The sequence below is a fragment of the Corvus cornix genome, chromosome Z (assembly GCF_000738735.6).
Source record: "Corvus cornix cornix isolate S_Up_H32 chromosome Z, ASM73873v5, whole genome shotgun sequence".
NCBI lineage: Eukaryota > Metazoa > Chordata > Aves > Passeriformes > Corvidae > Corvus > Corvus cornix.
Genome location: NC_046357.1, coordinates 16,193,861 through 16,217,109, shown reverse-complemented (window position 1 = coordinate 16,217,109; position 23,249 = coordinate 16,193,861). Strand labels below are relative to the sequence as shown.

Genomic DNA, 23,249 nt, shown 5'->3' with positions numbered 1-23,249 from the left:
CCTCTACACTTTTATTTCTAAGCCTGCCTGTTCTGTCTTTTCCTCTCTTCACTGTTTGTGGCGCTCCAATTTTGCACTGTGTTCAAAATTAGATCCTGGGAAAGAAGACTGTGGTAGCTAATGGAAGGTTGTGTCAGCAGGATTTTGTGACATTCAGCAGTAACGTAGATACACAGACTTTTTTTTCTCAGACCTATTTCTTGGGGTTGTTTAGTCTGGAGAAAAGATGACTGAGAAGAGACACAACTAGTTTTTGAATACATAAAGTGGAAGCCACAAGAGTAAGTAAACTGCTCTTTCTGTCTGCTGCAGATAGCATCAGAGTCACACACTCAAATTATCAGGGAGGTTTATGTGAGGTACTCTCATTCTTCTGGCCAAAGGCAAACATCTGTAATGGAATCATCTCCACCTGGGTTAATCATCCCACACTCCCTTTGTAGTCAATTACAGGACAGAAATGCTTTGAGGGGCAAATGCATCTGACCTAATTTAGGTCACTCTGCAGGGATCCCAGAAGTGACAATTTCATTCTCCTGACTTCAAAGGTGATGAGTTCACATGTGGGTACATCCACTGCAGGCATCTGCCTTTAGCCAAATTAAACACTGAAGATGAGGGGATGGATTTGGTTGTCAAACTCCTTCACTGGTAATTTGTACTAACAATTGACAAAGCTCTCACAGATGTGCTTAAAGCATTGTCCTTGGAAACAGAAAAAGGACTGTGGAATTTCTCAAAGTCCATTTTAACCCTATCCTCTAATTTAACTCACACTCATGCACCAACACCTCCTCTTTGTCTCTTGGATGTCCCTGGGCTTGACATCAGCCCTGAGCACTTCTGCTTCTGGTCTCACCTTCCAAATGCCCTGTTGGCTGTGTCTTTAATTTGAATTTGGATGATGGCATGAGATCGAGAGGAATCTGAGTTGACTCCAGTAGCTCCTGTGCTACGTTCTTTTCCACCCTTCAAAATCACCTGCAAGATAAGGGGCACAAAATCCAAGCGAATTGTAAATAAAAACACAATCTCTCAGAAAGAGATCTTGTCCTCCTAAGATAAGGAAACATTGTGAGGAAAGGTTCATTACAGCTTTAAAATTTGGTGCAAGGCAGTAAAGGCAGACTGTATTCCTTGCAATATTTCTTTCAGAGCTTTGTATATGGACTTGCTCACAGTGACACTACAGAGCTTACAGAGCACACTGCAAGTAAGAAGCTGTTGCATCACACACTCACTTAGATTTGCAAAATATCCAAATTACAAAATTAAATTATTTCTTACATTGCTGGCAAACTTCTGTAATACTGTAGACACAATGTAAGAGACTCATGAGACTGACCATTTGTTGTGATTTTTAAAATTTCATTTTCTGGTGTAGTAGATGAATACAGTTATACAGAAAGTTCACAAAAAATACGAAGTGCCAAAACCTTTCTAAATTTCCATAACTAAAAAAATTATGCCAGAGTAAGGAACAAAGTTAAAAGATTAATTATTCTCAATACAACAATAAAAAAAAGAAAACAAGGGAAGAAGCCAAGGCAGAAGAACAAAGACTCTTTCAAGATACAAATCTGCGTAATTCTTTTTTCGAAACTTTGAAGGACTGTTGCAGAAAATCTAGCATTAACTGCAGCAGGGCATTCATAGAACAGTCATTAATTTTGCTTCTGATTGTAAGAACAGATTAAAATATTGCCTAGAAAAATCAATACATTCTCAGCTGATAAATGTGAATTATTCATGCTTTTCAGTGGCCAGTTCTCAACAAGCAACATAACCAACCACTGCAGCTCCCAAGCTTTGTATCATTGTTAAGTGCAGATATTTTCTGAATCACAGCCAACATCAGTTGAGTAGTGAGTAACTGGGGATGTGTTCAAAGCGCTTTCCATATAACTGTTGGGGAATACTCTGAAGTTCTGAGTCAAGCCAGTGGCACTTCTGTGTTCACAAGGGCCTGTGAACAATCTAATCTTTGTCCCCCATGATATCTGTAAGAATGAAGTAATTTAATAGCTCTTCTGTGTGTGGAATGTGATAATACTGAGGAATTCTGTATCAACCATATAGCAAATTTGCACTCTAACTTGCAGAAGCATCACCAGCTTGTCCTGAAGCTTGGAGTTAATGGGAAGATGAAGAGCTAAATTAAGTGCAAGATAAGTAGACAACACCATGCCAATTTTAATGAGTCAGTTACAGTATCAGGCACTAGTAATCGACACTTCCTTACCAAAAAAAGGAATTAAACTATGCAAAGTCAGGCTAAATAGAAAGTAGATTTAACCAGCTTACTTATGTAGCAGGACAATACAGAAAACTTGTCAGTGTCCTTTTAGGGTTCAGCCAGGTAGGGAAGGAAAACTGAAGCCTTGCTCATGGTGAATGAGCAAAAAAGATCTTAATTTTACTTGGCTGTTATCATGCACACACATAAGCAGTGTTTTAATCCTAGTTCAGACAAATACCTCAAGTATTTTTTAATTTTCTAACTTTAAAATTTATATGAATATATTAATATATATAAATATATGTATATATATATAAAAATATATAAATGTATGTGAATATATAAAAATATATATAAATATATTTGGCACAGAATTGTGCCAAATCCACAGATCTTTCATATATAAAAATCTAAGTTCATAGAACCCCAAGATATCATACTGGGAGAAAATATATCCAGCTTTCAAGGTCCCTTAGTGGGACACTATTTCATTTCTGGAATCTTTCCCTAAGGAATGGCAGCAGAAGTGACAGCTGAGAATCAACTGCTTGCATGCGGCTAACATAAGTAACAGCTTAATGAATAAAGGCACTTTTAATAGTGCCCCTTGGTACTCTGCTGGGGTTGCCAATTTCAGGGTCCTTAACAGGAACATACACTTTTGCCACACACCAGATAATCTCTGTAAGTGACATGCCTTGCAGATCAGCAAATCGGGCTGCAGAAGACAAAGAATGAATCCCCAACATTACCTCCAACAGCTGATCTACAGAATCCACCTGAACCTCTCGCAGTCCAACAATCTGAACAACATGCTTACCATCTTCTCTTGCAAAAAGTCTGAAAAGAGAACAACGCAGAAAGGAGATTTCTGAAATCTCAGAAAGCAGCAATGAAAACACACGTCCACGCCATGACACTAAAAAAGCAAGCAAGGCTACTGACTGGGGAGAGGCGCTGCTGTCATTCATTTATTTTCAGAGCTGAAGAGGTACTTCATTTATAACAAGTACCACTGACATTTCACTGCTAAAGAGACATTACCAGTGCATTTCTGCTTGTTCAAGAATATAGTAAAGCAAGGAAGTGAATTACCACGTTTATATTCTAGAGTTACCGTCTCTCTTTAAACTACATCTCGGGCTCCTCTAAGTCCTCCTGAGACTAAATTTTGCTCTGTTCCTGTTCTCAGGATTTTTGCACAGGATTTTAAAGCAGCTCCTATAGCCTTAGAGCAGTATTTCAGCATCACCTACAGAGGCTTGCTGGGCTGAGTCACTGGGCTGCCAGGTAAAGGTGCCCAGGGAGAAGGTGAGAAGGCTCTGCAGAGTCAAGCAGGTGGGAGATCAACAGGATCTTCAGAGACTGGACTGGCAAGAGCCAAATCCCCAATGGCACAGCAGGAGGGACAGCCAGAGCTTATGTTTGACCAGCGAAAGGCAGGGACTCCACAATGGTTGTCACAAGACAGGCTGTCCAAAGAAGTTGTGGATGTCCCATCCCTGGAAATGTTCAAGGTCAGGTTGGATGGGGCTCTGAGCAACCTGGTAGTAGAACCTGTCCCTGCCCAGGGAAGCAGGGGTGGAACAAGAAGATCGTTAAGGTTCCTTCAACCCAAACTGTTCTGTGATTCTAAGATAGGAACTTCTGGCCACAAGAAGCTTGTTTGTCTACCTATGAATGTTCAGCTATTATCTTATTACAGTATAAGCAAGAGTCTGAGCTTGTATCTCAAATGTAAGTCCTTAATTTTTCCCCAAACAATAAACCAGAAGTCCCTATCAATGTCACAGTATTTACTGTCAGATCCTGCATTCCTCCCTAAGTAGCTCCTAGGAACAACCCTAATTAAATACGTAACGTTTACTATAAATGCTTACATGTTCAATGTAATTGCATGAAAACAGTAACTGATTTCCAAACGGTAACCAACTGATTCACAACCATAGGCTTATAGTAAAACATGTTTTTATTTAAATACCTTTTCCTTCCATTTAGCAGGTCATAAAGCTGTCCACAGTAGATCTCATAAAAACTGATCAGAACAGTAAGATCTTTCCTGGATGGTGATGCTTCCAGGTGCTTAAAGATGTCATTGGCAGCCAGAGCATAGAGTCCTGGGTTCCGGTGATTCCCTATCATGGTGTAAGTCTTGCCAGCACCAGTCTGCCCGTATGCAAAGCAAGTTGCATTGCCTCTGTAAAGACAATGTATGTGTTTAGTATCACATGTGATTCATTCATATCTATTAAATAATATTCTGCAATGCTGGTATCTATCTATAGTGGCCCCTTAGCAATGAGGTTTGGGTTGCTATCCTCTATGGGAAACTGCAGAAGACTTAACAATGATTTCCAAGTAGACCCTATGGAGATCTGATGTGGCACAAGGTGCTGGCTCTCTTCCTTTCTCTTCCTTTCCCTGCCCCCCTTAAAAAAAAAGACTTTGTACCTGGCTCAGTACCTGTGGCAGAGAAATGGGTAAAAAGGTGGGGCTCCAGTAATCACAGTGAACAATTTCATGCCAGTTTAGATTGGCTTCACCATGGTGTCAGACTAGACTAATGCCAGCAGGAGAGATGGAAAAGTAAGAGGAAAACTGAGAAAAAAATAGCATAATCTCTTCTGGTGGCATTACTGGATTAGCTGTAATGTGAATTGTGGGTTTAGTGATTATTACACAGCAAGGTACAAGCCTCATTCTCCTTTTCACTTTCTGTTTCTCAAGAGCATGATACTCTGTCTCTGTTGATGACACTTGGAGATTTTCAGTAACAGAATACTCCATTTTGTTAATTTTCAGCATAGATACGTAATCTTTTCCTTCAAAGACTCAAAAATGTAATTATATTCAAGATCATTACCCTGCATGGAAATAAGATCTCTCATGTAAAGCCACCATCAATTTCCCATTAATCAGGACATATGCAATTATGATTAAACCTCTAAGTAAATATAACTTGGTAAAATAAAAATAAATCACAAGGCTATTAATAATTTCTATAGCCTTGTGAACTGTACAAATACAGGCAAAAAAATCTCTCAGCAGTCTCAGGAAAAAGGTAACATTATTTTCTCTTCAGATGAGTGTGCTCTATCACACACGAGCCTTTGTTAGACTGAAGATTAGACTTCAGAAATCCTGGGACACATTTTTTAATTCTAGGCTGCCCATGCTGTCTCTTTGTTGCACCTGACGCTCAATTTAACCTTCCTCTGTAATTGAGATTTGTCACCAAGCGTGAAGAAAGTTTTTCCTGATTTAGTTTTGTCAAAATTGCAATCAAAGATATTCTGAAAGCCAGAAGGTATGTGGCAAACGTGAAATTAATGTATGTTTCAAAAGATGAAAAGCATAAAAGAAAATTCAGGCAATATATAAAATTGGAAAACAACAAGGCAAAAAATAACAAATGTAAGCACTGATGCCCTACCCGTTAAAAATATGCTGAATAAGAGGATAAGCTGTCTTCATATACACATCCTGATTGGTACATGACTCCTCAAAGACTTCATCAAAATAAAAGACATGCTGAAAAACAAAGATGGTCTTTACATGAGATTGAATATGTTTCATTTCCCCTACAAGCCCATTCAAAGGTAAAATGAAATAACAGAAGTCTTTCCAGTGACTTCATATGGCTTTGGATTAGTTACAGAGTGATCTAGCACACTTAATATGCAGCATGACCTATGGAGGAACACACCAATCAAGAGATTCAGGGTAGGGAAAAAAAAATGAAGGGAAGAAAAAATGCCTCAATTTCCCATCATTCTGAAGCATAACATACCAGACCCTTTTAATAAGAAAAAAAAAAAAAGCTAATTAAAGAAAACCTATTCATTAAATGAATCAGCCTACAGATGTACAGTCAGAGTGTAACAGTAAAAAGAATGGAGAGTCAACTCTTGACTCTCTCAAAATTAGTTCTCACTTGTGACTAAGTTGTGATTAATTGCTTCTGTTCTTAAAAAGCTTTGTGCCAGAGAAGAGAGAAGCTGTTCCTAAGCAAAGCTGGATTGTCTGAACTCAGAAGGGGGCAAGAAAACCAAAACTTCCCACACTCCAGATCAGACTGAAAGAAGCAGGATCTGTGGAAATGATGCAGCATGTGTCCCACTGTAAAAAGAGACACATGAACCAGGCCTGAGAGAGCTCTAAACTGAATTTTTACCCAATACAAACAGCTGTTCCTAGGGCCCAGATTGTAAAAATAACACCCAGGAGAATGCGAATGGCTTGCTGCCTCTACAAATCAGTTCTGTTCCTGGTGCAGTCTGTCACAAGTGAGAATTTGAACTATGACAGCACAAAGTATTTGAGATTAAGAAACAAAGACCAAAAGGGATCTTAATTTTCAAAAGCATTTGAGAAAAAAGTAAGGGAGAGGATGAGGGTGTATATGATTAATTGAAACAGACCTACAGTGTTGAAACAGTGGAAAGGGAACTCCTCACTGAAGTACCCTGGAAAGCCATCAGCGAGCATTTCTCCCACAGCAATGGCATGTAGCAGAGGGTTTATTTTGCCACATACAAAGAAAGCTGCAAGAGACATACTTCTAGAGCTTAAAATTCTGTGCTCAGGTTTTCTGGCACAGGCTGGCTTAAATCAGAAGTAACTCAAATATAGACAACTCTGAGCTAAAAGAAAAGCCCACCACCTATTTCAGTATAAGAAATACTAACAGGCCTTTTCTGTTTTCCTTCATGGAAAGTCCAAGCATAATATGCTTTACCCTTCCATGAAAGTGACTGGCCCATAAACACAACATTCAATGGAGGATGTTACCTGTAAAATGTACTGTGTAAGATCAACTGCTTCCTTCTTCTCGTGGAGAAGTAGGGTTTCTTTATCTCTCATTGTGATGATATTAACCTCACCGCGTCTCCGTTCCCTCAGGAAGAGAGGACGTGTTCGGACACACACTCTGATTTTTTCACTCTCTGTCCATGGAGTCTCTTTGTCAGAAGTATTGGATCTACAACAATAGCAGAGGTCCACATTTTAAAATCAGGTTACAACAGAATCTAGAATATGCTTGAATTTGTTACTTTTATCAGATAATGTTTCTGTCTTTAATGCTTATCAAAAAACTCTATAACACACCTCATTTTTACATGGTGCATTTTCTGACACTTTTTTCTAAATACACAGATGCTTTTTGTACACTTCTGTTAAAAGAATAGTTCTGTTTGTGCAGCTACATTCCTGAACTTGTCGCTGGACTGATATATTTGCAGTTGTACACAAACATGAGATCGAAGCTGGCATAATATACAAGTTACCACAATGAAATTGAATCTTGCTGAAATTATTTGCACTCATGATTAGTCACTTCCTTAAGGTCATTTCATGTTTCATTGATTAACCTGCTGTGTACAGCATTTTGTGAGTAGAATTGGCTTGAATTTAACCAAAATATATTCATTACAACTCTCCCTTCTTCAAGCTGTCTTCAGCCAAATCAGTAATGATTTTCAGCCTGGATTTGCATTTCGAATAATCAAGCCCCAACTTGCCCAAAAGCAGCGTTTCTGCCATGCTGTCCAAATGCCAAAATCTCTTAGCTTAGCAACTGAAAACTCACATGTATCAGTTGTCTAATAAATTGTAACCCACAAGTTACTCAATATCTCATTCCATCCGCAGGCTTGTGGTATCACTGCTGCTGTGCTCCATGACTCCCCAGGAGCAGATGAAATGCAGATTTAAATCTCAAGATGTGGTCTTCAAAGACCACACACGAGCAATTTTCACTTGTCACTGGAGTCCCTTTAATTTTAGTACAGCTTTCCTGTGCAGCCCAGGATCAGGCCCTGCATTTAGATGGAAAATTCTTTCCTCAGAAAAGAAAGGCAATGACACTTGAAATAAGATGCTTCATAAGCTGGTGTGAGCTTATGTATATCAGTAGACACCAAATGTTGTCCAACAAATGATCAGAAGCTCTGAAGTTTAATTCTCATGCCAGAGGGTGTATTTGGTGACCTGGAGCAAGAGCCTGTTGTGCTCTAAGACTTTGAAGCAGAAAGGATTGCAATATTTGGAGAAAGGAAAAACTGAAAACTTAGAGGCTACGTTAATCAGAAAAAAAATAAATTCTCTCTAGTACAGGAGCACACTTTGTTGACAGTATTTTTAATGGGAATAGAATGCATGTTAATTCCATAGGCTGAAGACAAAATTTATATTTCCTACTAACTCTTTTAAAATATAAATTGTATTTTATAATAAAATGGTTTTTCATTACTAGGAAAAAAAATCAAAAGTCTTGACACAGATCATTAGAAACCTGATTAAATAATAGGTCAGAAGAACCACTGTGCCTTTGCAAAATCAAGCTATTTGCTATGGGCAAGTTCAAAATAAACTTGAACATATTAAAAGAGCTCTTTATCCTTCTGCCATCTGAAATCATGCCCGTGTTTTCCAATGATTCTCATAGATGAGACTAGATTAGCCTTCAGAGTGGTCAAATCACAAGGTGACATGGGAATGGATGGATTCAGTGAAGCAGTTAAGCATTTGCAAAACAGGAATCACAAACCCAAGTGTAAGCATGCTACGCCAAGCCTGCCTGAAATGCACAACTCTCCAAACACGAGAAAATTAAGTTGAGGCATATCAGGAGGAGGATGCAGAAAGCTGACAAGATGAACCATAATGCTAGGCACAGAAGAACGTGCTTACAAGAGAACAAGGAAAGGAAGTGAGAACAATGAAGAACGTGACTCTTTTGCAGGATTGAAAATCCTTAACTCCTCTAGCTGAGCCATTAGGTTTTATATTTCATCATTTTTTAATTTTCCAAAACTATAAATCCTGTCCTTTTAGCTGCATCTTGGCTCAGCTTCCAGAAGAGACAGAGAATGCACCAGGCTATCAATATATATTGGAGGTTAGTGCACTTTTCCAGAAAGTGGGAATGATTTTTTTTTCCAGCCAAGGGAAGTTATAAACCTTTGTCTTGCATTTCACAGTTTAAGTGCTCTACTTACTAAGTCACCTTAGTACTTTTCCACTGTGGCAGCAGCATCTATCCCTCCAGGCTCTGTGCACTCTTTGTGGCAGTTGTAATTGACACCTCAACTCCATAGATCTTTCCCTATACATCTTTCCCCACAGCCTTTCCAGACCATAACTTCATAAAACTACCTCTCTTCATTGCATTTTAACTACCATGACTGCATTGCAACAAGCTAGATACTGGTATTATGTGTGCAGAGGTGTATGTGCTCTGCTACTGAACCAGGAAAAAAATATCTGGGGCTTTAAAAATGTTGCCAGGGTAGGTTTACCAGTGGTTCACAATAACCACAGCCCATCCAGTACCAAACACTGGAAAAAGTATGGAAGTTACAGATCACGTGCCTAAGGAGCAGTTGTAAGGCATCCCTCTCACCAACAGGTCTGTAACCCTCCCCAGCTGTATTCATTCCACTTCCTTTTAAAGCTTCAGTTCAGAAATTTCTTTATAAACAAATATAGCCGTCACAGCCTGTATCCTTTCTGTTGGGAAAAGCTTGACAAATTTAACAACAGGCAATGCCATATTTTGGAAAGCAAATGTTTTAAAAGATAGTCCCATGGAAAGACAAAGATTGGCTCAAATACTGAGAAAACAAAGCATTAAGTAGTGAAAGACAATAAAAACTATTCTTAGACAACCTTGGTGAGTAGCAGCTGGTCAAATTCAGATGATTCCTTCTATAAGACCTGGAGAGTTGCAAATGCTTATTAATATCTCTCTTGTCTGTAAGACTTTGCATTGCTCTGTAGTGCTTGGATTGCTTATTTGGAGGTGAGGAAGACAGATTATGCACCACAATTAAGAAAGAATTAATTATGACTAATCCGAACTATTAGCAAAATAAAGGTGACTGATTATTACCTGATACAGGAATGAGGTAGTCCGTAATTATACCCTGAAGTGTGAGTTACTCTTTGTACAATAGGAGCTTCAGAATCCCCCAGGAGAGGAGCAATATCATCAGAAACTGTTGGACAGTTCAGGTCATTTTTTGTACCTATTCCAGGAGTATTTAGGTCTCTTCTAGTTAATCTGACTGGTTCTGAATTGTGTGGTGGGATGTGTCCCAGAATTTCCCCTACACTGTTCTTCTCTTCATTGGCACTGAAATCAGGTGAACAATATAATGCAGATTCAGAGTCTTTAACTGTTCCATCATTTTCTTCACAGAAGGATTCAAAACGCAGCTGTCTACGGGGACCTGATCTGGTCACCTGAGGCTGAATGAAAAGGCCACGTGGTTGAAAATCTTGCTTGCTTAAGTCTGCAATGTCTTCCTGTTGCATAATTTTGATTATTCTAATGAGCTGAAAAAGTCGCTTGCGGTCACTTATGTCATGGACCCCCAGTTTGGTGTAATCTTCCATGGAAACTTTGGCAAGCTCATCAATTTTCTGAAGACCAAAGGCAGCAAAGTGGGGATAGTATTTTTCAAGTTCTGCCTCACAAAGGCATTCATAAAGGCATGATGCCATCTTCAACCTAGAGCCTATAAGAAATCAAACAAAAGAAAAGAATCATATGAAACATCACATCTGACAAAGTTACTAATGAAGAAACTGCACATTTTCTGATGTCATTACCTTAGGCTAGAAGCTTGTTTAACTCCAAGTTAACCATACACTAGACTGACAAACACTACAGAAAACAGCAATACCAACAATAAACTAAAACATGAAATAAATATTTCACACGAAACTATATTTTAAAATTATATACAATACACAACGTGTAAGAAATGCACAAGGCAATATTACTCACTGCCACAGAGTTCCTACACGCCTGATGTCTACTTGATGAATGCCACAGCTACTGAAACCCTGTCCTCAAGCTACAGAATGTAAAATGCCTAATTTTAGACACTCAATTTAATATCAAGGCATGTGGTCTAATGTGGTTCAGCTACCTCTGGTTAACTAACCAGAGGAGAAAAAAATTGCACTTGTCCTCACCTCAAACTGGCTTATTAAGACCATTTATTTACAGCTGAACTATAGCAAAGTTATAGTCTTGTTGTGTAACCTTCTCTTTTATGTCATGAATCCTGTGAGCATTTCTGAGTCTCCTTGACAGAAAAACCAAAAAAACCATTCTGCAAAATCTGAAACACAGCATTTCTCTAAATCTATATATGCCACTGGAACGCCACACTTGCATTCTTGGGAAACCCAAAAAAGAAACATGCATCATTGAAAAGTATGCCACAAATCCCCCAACTTCTTCATTTATGTCTTACTGGCAACACACAGTGCAGCTGTCTGCATCCTGAAGGATTCATATCTGCAGATATATTTACATGTTCCATAAAACACAAAAATGATAGCACTTCAAGTATCTGTTACCCACTGCCATCTCATATCTTTGTTCAGTCTAGGACCTTAACAAACACTCCTCTTACTCATGTTTGGAGATCACAGTAAGACGCAGCAAAACCAAGTTATTGAAGTTTTCCCCCCTGTAGTTCAGGGTAGATTCTTTGTGAGCATTTTCAAGGCTCTCTACAATGACATTATATAAGAAAATAAGGTCACCCCCAAATTTGAGTCCATATCATTAATTAATACATGATTTTGAAGTAACAACAATAAAATCATAAAGATTAATATATTAAAGTGCTGACTGTGTAAGATATTACAGAGGCCAAAATGTGCAGTAGAGAACATCTAAAATGACTGAGAGTCTATGCTTTAGGTAAAATTATGAGATTCAACAACAACAAACTCCAAGGCCAAAAAATTCATATGTGAGTGAATTTATTTAATGTGTATGTAATGTGATTCTGAATCCTGAGGTAAAGTCAGAGTCACTATTGAGGCTGCTGGATCCTGGGAAGGGGAAGTCAAAACTTACAGAGAGGATAGCAAACCCAGAGATCAGGGAGACTAACTGTGACTTGTGTACAAGGGTTTCACAAGCATTCACAACTTGCCGAACTTCTCTAACATATAAAAACACACAGGAACCTGAGACTTCATTTAAAGAATTACATTTTGGAAAAATTCCCCTTCTTACATAAGGTAGCTTAAAATGTAAAACCAGTACAGGTGCTGTGCAACTCTCTGTAGGCACTGCCATGGGAAACTGCTTCTGTTTGATGAAAGGAGCAGCTGGAACTCAAGGCCAAGACACCAATCTCAGAAGTGCTGGGAATCTGTTAAAAACAAAAATAATCCAATCACTTTATTTTGTCTACCCTCTATCGTATCCTAGATTACACCTACATCTTTTAATATCCTTAAATTAAATACAGAGTGTCCAAAGACTCTAACTCAGTGTTAACCTCTGTTCAAATTATAATAGTGAACACAGGAGAGAAAAAAAAAGAATAAAAAGGGAAACAATGGAGACACTTTCTAAAAAAGGAACAGCAGACAAGGGGAGAGAGTAATGGATTTGAAGGTCAAGGTTCCAATTAAAAATGAAACAAAATATATTTAAATAGCTAGAAATAACAAGTTGTCATTATATGGAGTGACACATTAGAAGAATTCTCAGCATTAGGAAAATCCAAGTAACGTAGGTAATGCAGAACATACAAGAGCCATGTAAGCAGCTCTCCGTGGCTAATTGGCTAAGGCTCTGTGCCATGTGAAAGCAACTAAATGGCTTCTTAATGAGACCTGGTGTCTTAATGAGAGCTGAGATTTGCCTTCCCAGATATAATGAATCTTACTAAGATTTACTATTACTAAGATCTAAGTGGTTTCAGGGAAAACTCCAGTGACTCCTCATTGACAGGACAGCAACTTCACAAGCTAGGAAAACAAAACGTTCACTAATAAAGGAGTAACAAATTAATTAACCATGGAAATAAAATTAGGGGCTGGCATAACGAGGGATTCCAGCATTTCTGATCACTTTAAAACTCGAGACTAGAGAATTGCTGAAAGATTTTGCGTGGTTCAAACACGAAGGAACTCAGGGAAAACTGCAATTGTCAGTGAAACTCCTCTCACCTTTCAATTGTTGATGCTCTAAACAAAGCGATATCTTTCTCCTCATTAAAAGAATACTTTAATTCATCCAACCCTGCAGAGATCTTTACGTCTGAAGACGCTTTTCCTAACAGATACATAATCCTTCAAAATAAACTGGCTTTGTGAAAACTAAGAGGAGGTTTTCAAGAATCCTAAATTGTTAATGCCATCTTCTGGCAAAAGTAACAGCCAGCATTTCCTCAGTTATCTGTTTGTTCACCCATGAGAACAATGTGTCATGGGGCAGAAAAACATAGCACTCTTCAGTGTGGTATTTTCGTATCAACACTAGGTCTTGTTCCCAAAACCAAAGATATGGGTGGCTTCATTGAAAACAGGGTTGAGATAAAAGACTAGGACTTCTTGAAATAGTTGGGTATAACATATTTTGAGAAAGAGGTGAGTGTGCAGGTATAGTTCTCCATGTGCACCCAGCCTGCCATCTCCATGTGGCAAACATGAGTTCTCTACAACCTACTTCTTATGCCAAGACGTTTTACAAAGATCTTAAAAGGCTTCCAGATGCTGATAATGGGTAAGTATTTGCTGTAAAAATCATCAGAATTATATATAAAGGGACCAGCTTTAGCCACAGAATTAGATTTCAGCTTGTCATCAGAGAACTCATCCTCAGCTTCAGTATTAGAGGTTTTTAAAGGTCATAAAGCTGATAAAAAAAAAGTCAGGTGTAAATAACAGAAAGGAATGGTTAAATTTTTCTATCTTGAAGGAAATTAACTTACAACAAAATTACGCTCTAGGAGCTGACTCTCAATCTTAAAATGCTTTTACTTATTAATTACCTCTCACAAGATCTCTTCCTTCTCAATGCACTTTTCAAGGTGGAGGAAAGGTCTTCAAAGATAGTCAGCGAGTGTCAATCACTGTGTATAAAATAAATGATGTAAAATCTCCATAGAGATTATTTTAAGAATAAAGCAGCCTTGAACTACTATACCTTGATCCTTATTAACTTCTGATATATTAAAGATCTCAGCACCCCATTCACTTGAATAACCCTCACATGTCCTGTTATCCCACTGTAGCTCACTGATACTGACCTGACAGTTTTAGATGGTTTCCACTGACAGTCCTGAGTGTCAGCACTGTGAGAGAACACAAGTGTCATTATATCCATTCTTTAAACTAGAGAAATAAAGTGAAGAAATTTTATGTGACACTCTTACAAATGCAAACTATACATTTTGTCCTGCATATAATCTAAGGCAATCTGAATCATAAACTCTGGCTTGATCATTAAATAATTTTATTAGTCATGATTTTCAAGGGTATTTGATAAACATAGAAATTGTTAATGGGCATACAAAACATAAACACCACCTTATTTTTCATGTAAACCATCTTGCTCTACAAGTACCTTACAAAATTAAAGCTAAGGACTTTAAAAGTTTGTAAATGTTTGTAGCAGGTGGGTGTTCCCTCACCTGATGGCAGCTTCAGCAGCATACTGTACTCATTACTTGCAACATTTTACCCCAAAAAAAGTTTCAGCACTTCAGCACAGGTTCTATTCATGCCATAGAATTTGCTGGTTTTTTGAAATACAGAAGCAAAGAATGAATAGAGAAAAGGGAAATGTATTAACTCATGTCACTACTCATCCATCTTCATTCCTTATTCATTTGAACACTAAGCTCTTTTTTTTAAGGTGATCCAACGCTAAATCTGATTTAACCCTCCAGAAGTGAATGGCTAATTTGCTTTTCCAGAGCACCACACAAAATGCTTTACCTTTAATCATTCTGACCCCGTTCCTTGGGAATTAGGGCATTCCTGTGAAGAACAGGCAGCAGCTGCACTTTTTTAAGACAAACTCCATAACAAGAGATAATCTGTATTGTAAAATGAGCCCACAATTTTAGTTTAATGCAACAGGTAGGGATCTGTGAAGCCGTGCTTGATGTTGCAGCAGATCCCTTTGGAAGATCATAGGATTACTCTACCCTGCACGTAAACAACATGGCATTAAACGTTCCACTGCTCCTTGGAACAAGTGTTGGGGCAGCCTCTTTTGAGGCTGAACACTGACAATAGATAACCACTTGCAGCTTGAGTGCAGCAAAGAAACTGGAGAGGAGGGAATGTGTTTAACGCTAAAGGACAACTATTTTACAGCTGGAGCTTGACACAGGCCTGCTACTTGCAGCAAAAAGTAAGAAATGCGGGTTTCTTTTGCCACTGGCATACCTCGAGGAAGTTACTAAAACAATTAATGTCATTAAAACTGGCTGACAAAGAACTAAATATTGGGGATTTTTTGCTTCCCCAGAAAGTATTTCAGAGTATTTTATTCCACTATCCATACTAATTAATGTCATTAAAACTGGCTTACAAGCAACTAAATATTGGGGATTTTTTTATTTCCCCACAAAGTATTTAATGGTATTTTATTCCTCTCTCCATACTAAGTATAGCCTGTTGACCTCAGCAGAAGAGGCTCCATCCCGCAGCTGATCCCGACAGCTGCCAGGAACAACAGCTGCATAGAGAAGGGGAAGTGGCCAATATTGGGATATTGAATATTGGAAGTGTCCAATATACAACCACGTGACGAGAAAATGACCCACGAGTTACATCAGGGTGCCAATTATCTGAAATCCGTGCCTGAGCTCCTCCTCCCAGCAGGATCTATTCATAATTTTAAAGTTTTATTTCATTTTAAAAATATAAAAAAATATAAAGCACATTTTTATATATTATATAAAAAATATAAAAACTGTATCTTAAATAGTATTTAAATATTTTATATGTTGTACATAATATATAAATATATATTTTAAAACTGCGTCTACATATTTTGCATATAATATAAATTATATACTATCTATAAAATATATAATTGAAAAATATTTTATAGTTATAAAAATGTAGCAAAACAAACCGCCACGCGTCCGGACTTGCACCGCGTGTCTGAAGGGGGTACATGTCTCATCCTTCCCCGAGCTGTCCCACCACGGTTTTTGCCCTTCCAGACCCCGGTGGGACCGGTCAGGGTGGTGTCCCCAGAACCCTCCCTGGCCCGGCCGCCCCCGTCCCCTCAGGGCTGGGACCCCCCTCACTCACCGGCCGCGGCACCGCTCGGCGGCGGCCATTAAGCCGCGTCTCCATGGCAACAACGCTTTTCCCGCTTCAAACGCCCGCGCGCAGCCTCGCGCGCACAGCCAGCCAATAAAGAGAGGGGAGAGGGGCGGGCGGGGCGGGTCACGGGGGAGAGAGGCCAATCCGTGGCCTTCTCGGGCATGGGGGCGGGGCCCGAGGGAAGGCGGGGGGCGGGACGAGAAGGGAGTGGCTACCGCCTGCGCCGCTGCCACTGCGATTGGTTGAGGCTGACGTCAGTCATGCATGGTTCCCGCCCACTGCCGGGCCCGGAAGCAGAGGTGAGGGCGGGGGTCCATGGTGGCCGCTGTGGGGGTGACGCGTGTCCCCGTTCCCAGTGTCGCCATCCCTGCGCACCGGGGACGACCCTCTGTGGGCGGGGAGGGGAGGGGAGGGCAGTGGGGCCGCGTGGCGCCAGGCGCCGGTGGAGGGGGCCTGCTGGGATTTGTCCTTCCCGGAGCGCACGGGAGGTGGTGCTGGTCCCCCGGGCTGGCCCCGGGGCTGTGGGGACTGGCGGGGGGGGTGTTGTCCTTGTTGTGGCTGATCAGGAACTCATGGAGGCGGTTCAGGGGGTTGACCAAAAGAACTAAGCGCCGTCCAGGGGCGTGGTTGGAGGTGAAGGGATTTCTGCTGTGGTTTCCTGCGTTGGAAGCTGGAGGTATCACGATGCAGCTGTCGGCGTCCCAGGAAAATACAATGTTCTATAAAGTTATTATTTACTGAAGTGCGTGTCTCTGTCAAAATGCAGGGGTTTGCCCGGAACTGGGAATCGCCCAGATTTTTAACATGGATCACTCATCTCCATTGCTCTCCCTCTTTTTCTCTATAGGACTACTCATCCTGACTCCGTAGCTTATTGCTGACAATATTTATCACTTAAGAGGTGTGTTCCCTATTGTTTACATAAAATCAGTGCTTACCACTTGTGCCAAGAAGCTTTTAGTTTTGTATGACAGCCTTATGTCTAAGCGAGACATCAGTGAGCCTGTCTTTTGTCATTCGTTCTCTCAGTTTTGCCCCTGATATCCTGAGGAGTCCTGTGCACCAGGAAGTCTGTCCAGCGCAATTATTTCAGTATGCCAGTTTCAGTAATGTTGAGGTATTACCTCTGCACAGGGCCTTTGGAGTTTTGCAGTGGAAAAGTTTCAGAGTGTTAATCCGTGGTTTTCCTTTTGCTTTGTCATTTTTCTCCTCTCCCTACAATATGGTTTGCAATCTAGTAGCAGCAAATAAGTGATATACAGGTCATTTTTTGTGCTTCTTGATAACATTCTTTTTTTAAAAAAGCATTTCTCTAGGTTCTTGTTTCCTTGTTTTAATACTAATTTATTAGTATTCAAAGGTATCTAATAAGATACAGCAGTTTAATTCTGTAGTAGCATCAAAGGGATGCACAACTTTTTTACTGTGCTGAGATCTGTTGGCTGGCTAAATACAGCTGGTCTGTTTGAGCCCCCTGTTTTGTGCTGTTCCACAGCTCCTGGTGCAGTTTGCAGAGGGGAATGGCTGTGAGAGCTTGTGGCTTGATCATCTACAGGAGGCTGCAGCCAGCACCATCCTCAAAGGTCACTGACAGCATTGAGTACCTCCTGCTTCAGACATCCTACGGGACCCACCACTGGACCCCGCCCAAAGGTGATTTTTGTTCTGATAACACTCCTCGAGGTCGTTGGTGTCAGGTTGCAGAGCGGATTTTGGCTGAGGTCATCTTAGAGGGGCAGTTACCAGCTGAGAGTAGCTGCTGGCTGTGCTGTTTGTCTGATGGTGCTCCTGACGCAGCTGAGGGGGGAGTTCTGAGACTGAAATCCTCTGCAAGTTGTGGCTGTACCAAGTACTGGGCACAACTGATTTGGGTTAGGGCAGGGGGTGTCACCCAGCCGAGCTCCTCAGGTATCTGATGTTTCTGGCAAGATGTTGTGCACACAACCAAAGCAAGGTGATGAGGGGATATTTTACCTTCTTGCCTCAGGTCTGGTCCTTTGCCAGGCACCACTGTTGCCAATGCAGAATTGTTTGACCCATGTGTGATCAGAAGGGTCACAGTTTGCGGGAAGGCAAACTGAAATCTGTAATATTACACTTTAATACACCTTTCTTAGGAGATGCGGGAGATCACTGGTGAAGATCACTTGCCTGATGCAGTAGAGATGAGAGGGACAGACAGGAGAATTAACCTGACCAGCCGTCCTTACTCATCAGTGAACCTCAAAGCAGAAGACAAGCCCTGTGTCCCAGGACAGAACAGCACCTCCTCAGTAAAGGCACATGACAGAGCCAGTGTTTGGTAGTACACAGTCACAGCCCTGGTACCAGGAAAAGTGCAGCACAGAAATACTTCAGGATCCCTGTAGATCTTCTTGCATGCTGTTTTTTACCAACTGAGATTTCTTCCCGGTAGTTTTTACTTCTCATTTTGTAAAATGCAGTACTTTCAAAGCATAGTGCAGCAGTTTGTAGACAAGAATTGGCAAATTGGGGGGAAAAAAAACTTTTAACAGTTTCAGCTAGGCTCTCCTATTAAGGGAAAGAACAAAACTTTCCAAACCTCCCCCTTTGTCTACTCCACCAAGAGCCTAAGGGAGTTGAGTTTGCAGCTAGTGGAAAGCTAAAAAACATCTGCTGGGACATGATTGATTGTTGAGAAGAAACCCTTGTGGAAGGGCTCCCTGGGAACACAGTGATTCTGGGCAAGCCATTTAAATTACTTGTAGGCATTTTGGTAGGGAGCTAATTGTCTCCTATGCATACATCTCACATACCCAGAACTACAGAACCATAGAATAGTGTAGGCTGGGAGGGACTCTTAAAGGTTGTCTAGTCCAAGCCCCCACCAGTGAGCAGGAACATCCTCAACTATAGCAGGTTGCTCGGAGTCCCGTCCAGCCTGGATTTTTTGAAGGATGGGGCACCCACCACCTCTCTGGGGAACTTGTGCCAGTGTTTTACCTCATGGTAAAAACAAGTCTTTCTTGTCTGTAGTCTGAGTCTGCTGTCTCTTAGTTGAAAAGCAGGAGCCCTTGTTCTGTCACTCTGGGCCCTGTTCAAAAGTCTGTCCCCATCTTTCTTCTAAACCACCACCCTTCAGGCACCAGAAGGGGCTCTGAGGTCTCCCCAGAGCCTTCTCTTCTCCAGGCTGAACAATCCCAATTCTCTCATCCTGTCTCCAAAGGAGACGTGCTCCTCTCCCTGATCATATTCGTGGCTTCCTCTGGACTCAATCCAACAGGTCAATGTCCTTCCCTTGCTGAGGACTCCAGAGCTGGATGGAGCACTGCAGAGCAGAGGGGGAGAATCACCTCCCTCAACACAGTGCTTAAGATTTTAGAGATCAAAAGCTACATACAAAAGCCACAATCTGATGATGGCCTGTAATAGAAGCTTGGTATTGATCTGGGGGAATTTAATGAAGAGAAGCTATTCCATTTTATCGTGTCTGTGATGGGAGTGGTCTTCCAAGGTGGCCCTGGGATGTAAGATGTGGTAACATATCTTGTATATGATGCTGACATGGATTCAATGTGTCAGAAGCCAGGAGAAGTTGTCTCTCCAAGCACACGCAAAAGGCAGTTTACAGCTACAGCTGCACCTTGTTATTTTAAAAGTTCTCTAAGCAGCTGCAACTCTTAAGGAATTAAACTGGACTTGCTTGGATCCCTTCATGTGAACCTCATCAGCCTTATCTCTGCCCGTAGAACTGTGACTTTACACTGGCTGAGGCTGATGGGAAGGGGAATTAGGGTTCATTTTCCTTCTAAATCTATTGGAACTGCACTAGTGGAAACAAGTGTGAGAGTCTGAAAGCTGTGGTGCGTGACATGCTGCCTGCAGTCGTTTTTCTGCCCTGCAGTACTGCACAGCTTGGCAACTTACCGATCTTAGACCTAAGGTTATCAACAGGTATCAGCATCAGATGCTGTTTTCTGCATAGCTGCTGCTTAAAGGAAGTGTGTTTTACCTCTGAGGTGATGTCGTGTTGTAAGAGATGCACTTTTGATACAGAGGCAGGGAAGTGAGTGGGACCTGTTGCAATAGCAAAACAAACTTCCCACACACCCCAGTTGTGGTACTAAAGGGGGGTCTTGGGTACCTGGGACTTGAATTTCATCTCTGTGATGAAGTTGTAGCTATTTGCAGCCAGCGATGTAGAAAATAGAGTAACACCAGGGACAAAATAAAGCTTAAGCTGTTTTTTTCCCTCCTAAAATGTCCCAACTCCTGCTATGTTGCTTTTTTGAGGTATTGCTTGGCTTGTTCTATTTATGTTCTGGTCCAGAGCTTTCATGAGAAAACCAAATCTGACATTTCTCAACAAAAGTACAAACGGCTGGGGACGTGTTATATTTATCCGTTGTTTGTAGGGGCACCTCTTATTCTGAGCAGTGTAAAATAAATGATGTGTCCTAGGAGAACTACCCAGCTGGTGAAAGGACTGGCTTTTAGGCTTGTTGCTTGTTTCAGAGGGGAATATGGAAGAGAAAAAATCCCTAGCTACCCAGATGAAACCCACCTTTTAAATGGCATTTGTTGGTGCCTAGTCCTGTTGTTTCTGGATTGTTGGCTTGAGTAAGGCTTTTGCAGAACTGAGCTTTAAGCTTATGTGAGGGGACATGGTTGAGAGAGGATTAAGACTCTCAGATGACCTGTCTCCTCTCTAACTAGACAAAGGAAAAATGAGGGACTCAGTCCTCAGTATGACCTAAGGTGGAACATTATGGGTTGTCTGTCTCGGTTTTGAAAGACAGGTGTCTGCTAAGGAAGGCAGAGGCCCCCCTTGAAGTGGCAGATATAACCCCTTTTCCCTCTAAGTTATTATATTTTGAAATCAAGGGCCTTTAGGCGAAGATGTGGGAAATAGGAATAACAGTTCTTTACTATATATATATATATATATATAACCAGTCAAACAAAACAACAACAACTATGGCAGTAACAGCAATCACAAACCCAGTCCCAGCCTTCTCGGCTGTCGGGCCCTTTCCCCTCGGGTGCAGTTCCGCTCGCAGCCGGCAGGGGCGCTGGCGGCTCCCGGTGAGCAGGGCAGGTGCGATGGTTCCCCCGCGGCTGCAGGGGGCGCTCCGGAGCGAGCTCGGGGAGCACGGGGCACCGGTGCCCTGGGATCCCGGGAAGGGATGGGACAAAGGCTTCACAAACCCCTGGGCAGCCGATCCCGGACTCTCAGGAACGGCAGGCTGGAACGGCAGGGACAGACGCAAATCCCGGGTGGCAGACGAGATGTATCCAGATGGGACAAAACCCACGGAGGCCCAGGCAGGCAGGGCGAGCAGGGCTACAGCGTAGCGAAAGCTCGAAGCAGCAGCGGGGCAGGGCAGCCACAGCTCGGTCTCCAGCAGGGCAGGGAAAGCGGCTTTTGGGGTCCCGGCGTTGTTTCCAGCGGGAAGAAAGAACGGCCAAAAAGAAAGAAGCAGCAGCTCTTTTCTCTGCAGCTTCTCTCTCCAGACGCTCAGAGCGAACTGACCCCACACCCAGGTGTAGACAAAGGAGTAGCCAGGCCCGCCCCACTCCCCTTTTTGTCTTTCTTAAGTACAGCTATTTGTCCCCTAGCAACATGCATATGGGAGAAAATTCCTTTAACAGGAAAAAAAACTAAGACTAAACTAAAACCCCAACATGGGTGTAGAGCACTCCAGAAGTGGAGAGGGGGAGTGGGAAGAAAAGACGTCTGGTGCTGGTAGACCAATGGAAGTTTCAGGAGGTGAGGGATAAAGGATGATCCTAAGAGCCACAAGACAAAGACAAATCAAGACATAAGATCTGGAAAAGCAATCTCCAATTTCCATTTCATCCTGTGTCAGCTACAGTGTACTCTCATCTCTGTCTCCCAGTGTTTCCCGATTAAAGCAAGATATGCGTTTCCTTCACAGAGATTTACTTTTCCACCCTCTTGGCAGGCCACGTGGACCCAGGGGAGGATGACCTGCAGACAGCCTTCCGGGAAACGCAGGAGGAGGCTGGTCTGCAGGCCAGCCAGCTCACCCTCATTGAGGGCTTCAAGAAGGAGCTGCACTACCCTGTCCATGGCAAACCTAAGACCGTCGTGTACTGGCTGGCGGAAATGAAGGACTACAACACAGAAATCAAGCTGTCGGAGGAGCACCAAGCTTTCCAGTGGCTGAAGCTGGAGGATGCCTGCAAATTTGCAGAATATGAAGACATGCAAGCAATGCTGAAGGAAGTGCATCAGTTTCTCTGCTCCAGAGAATAAGTGTTTTTGTGAAGTATAAGGGGATTTCTTGAGGAAACATGGCTGCTTTTTATTTTTTAAACTGGGGGAAGAATTACATGGCTGCAGAAATGTAGATTTCTTTTTTTTTAAATCTGTAGAAATTCAGTGAGGATACATGGAACTTTTAAACAGATTGTGTTTTTTCTCCCCTAGCTAGTACAAAAAAGTGTAGTCTGATTGAACCATAAGCCAGAGATGGCTGAATTGAAGCCCAGAGCTAACAAAAGACTTCCTCTGTCTCCTTTTCTTTTTCTTTTTTTCCCCCCTTTCTTTTTCTCCCTTGAAGTGCGGAACAACTTTTTTTCTTTTTGAAAAATCAAACACTCGATATATCTTGACTTGCTGATGTACAGCTAGAGTGTTGAGAAAATGAGCATATGGGGATTTTTGATAACAAAAGGCTTACTACAGAAGTCATACCTTGAATTTCAAATGAGGAAGCAGTATTTCTGTTCCCAACTCTTCCACTGATATGCAGTGATAACTTGTCAGATCATTTCAGGTCTTTTTTGTTCGTATCATGAATTTATGTACATCCCTAATGTACTGTTATGATTTTCCATCCAGAGAGTCTTAGTAAATGGTTGATGTATGGTATTTAAGTGGTGAATTGAAGTTCTTCTTTTGCCTCTTTGTGTT

At 41.4% G+C, this 23,249-nt stretch overlaps 3 protein-coding genes across 9 annotated transcripts in view; 2 read left to right on the top strand and 1 right to left on the bottom strand.

Moving 5' to 3' along the window:
- The window catches only part of KIF24 (kinesin family member 24), a 29,397-nt gene extending 13,003 nt beyond the window's left edge, over positions 1 to 16,394 (bottom strand). For 2 of the 4 annotated variants that reach the window (XM_039566971.1, XM_010395047.4), the window contains exons 1-10: positions 16,334 to 16,394; positions 14,311 to 14,355; positions 14,053 to 14,133; positions 12,285 to 12,423; positions 10,134 to 10,761; positions 7,031 to 7,220; positions 5,673 to 5,770; positions 4,221 to 4,436; positions 2,992 to 3,079; positions 860 to 981 (exon numbers count right to left, since the gene is read on the bottom strand). In XM_039566971.1, the coding sequence (XP_039422905.1) occupies positions 860 to 981; positions 2,992 to 3,079; positions 4,221 to 4,436; positions 5,673 to 5,770; positions 7,031 to 7,220; positions 10,134 to 10,747 (1,328 nt within the window). In that variant the 5' untranslated portion in view covers positions 10,748 to 10,761; positions 12,285 to 12,423; positions 14,053 to 14,133; positions 14,311 to 14,355; positions 16,334 to 16,394. The remainder of the gene's footprint in view (positions 1 to 859; positions 982 to 2,991; positions 3,080 to 4,220; positions 4,437 to 5,672; positions 5,771 to 7,030; positions 7,221 to 10,133; positions 10,762 to 12,284; positions 12,424 to 14,052; positions 14,134 to 14,310; positions 14,356 to 16,333) is intronic. The other 2 variants (XM_019283410.3, XM_039566970.1) reach the window with 2 other exon arrangements.
- A 194-nt stretch (positions 16,395 to 16,588) lies between these two features.
- NUDT2 (nudix hydrolase 2) lies at positions 16,589 to 23,212 on the top strand. 4 transcript variants are annotated; one of them, XM_010395053.2, is made up of 4 exons: positions 16,616 to 16,647; positions 17,196 to 17,249; positions 17,844 to 18,001; positions 22,276 to 23,212. In XM_010395053.2, exons 3-4 carry the CDS (start codon positions 17,869 to 17,871, stop codon positions 22,587 to 22,589), a joined length of 447 nt encoding a protein of 148 aa, XP_010393355.1. In that variant the 5' UTR covers positions 16,616 to 16,647; positions 17,196 to 17,249; positions 17,844 to 17,868; the 3' UTR covers positions 22,590 to 23,212. The 4 variants fall into 4 exon arrangements, with proteins under 4 accessions (XP_010393353.1, XP_010393355.1, XP_019138967.1 ...); XM_019283422.3 differs by lacking the exon at positions 16,616 to 16,647 and adding an exon at positions 16,918 to 17,090; XM_010395051.2 differs by lacking the exon at positions 17,196 to 17,249 and having other exon boundaries at positions 16,589 to 16,647.
- The window catches only part of LOC104686549 (myogenesis-regulating glycosidase-like), a 32,214-nt gene continuing 26,884 nt past the window's right edge, over positions 17,920 to 23,249 (top strand). The window contains exon 1 of the mRNA XM_010395050.4: positions 17,920 to 18,001. The gene's annotated coding sequence lies outside the window, so the exon portion shown is untranslated. The remainder of the gene's footprint in view (positions 18,002 to 23,249) is intronic.

What these genes read in the sequence shown, in the direction of transcription:
- NUDT2 (XM_010395051.2), top strand. Translation starts at nt 16,613, where the DNA reads ATGGTTCCCGCCCACTGCCGGGCCCGGAAGCAGAG. An exon ending in TGCCGGGCCCGGAAGCAGAG is followed by an intron (nt 16,648 to 17,843) that starts GTGAGGGCGGGG and finishes GCTGTTCCACAG; the next exon opens with CTCCTGGTGCAGTTTGCAGA. An exon ending in CCACTGGACCCCGCCCAAAG is followed by an intron (nt 18,002 to 22,275) that starts GTGATTTTTGTT and finishes CCCTCTTGGCAG; the next exon opens with GCCACGTGGACCCAGGGGAG.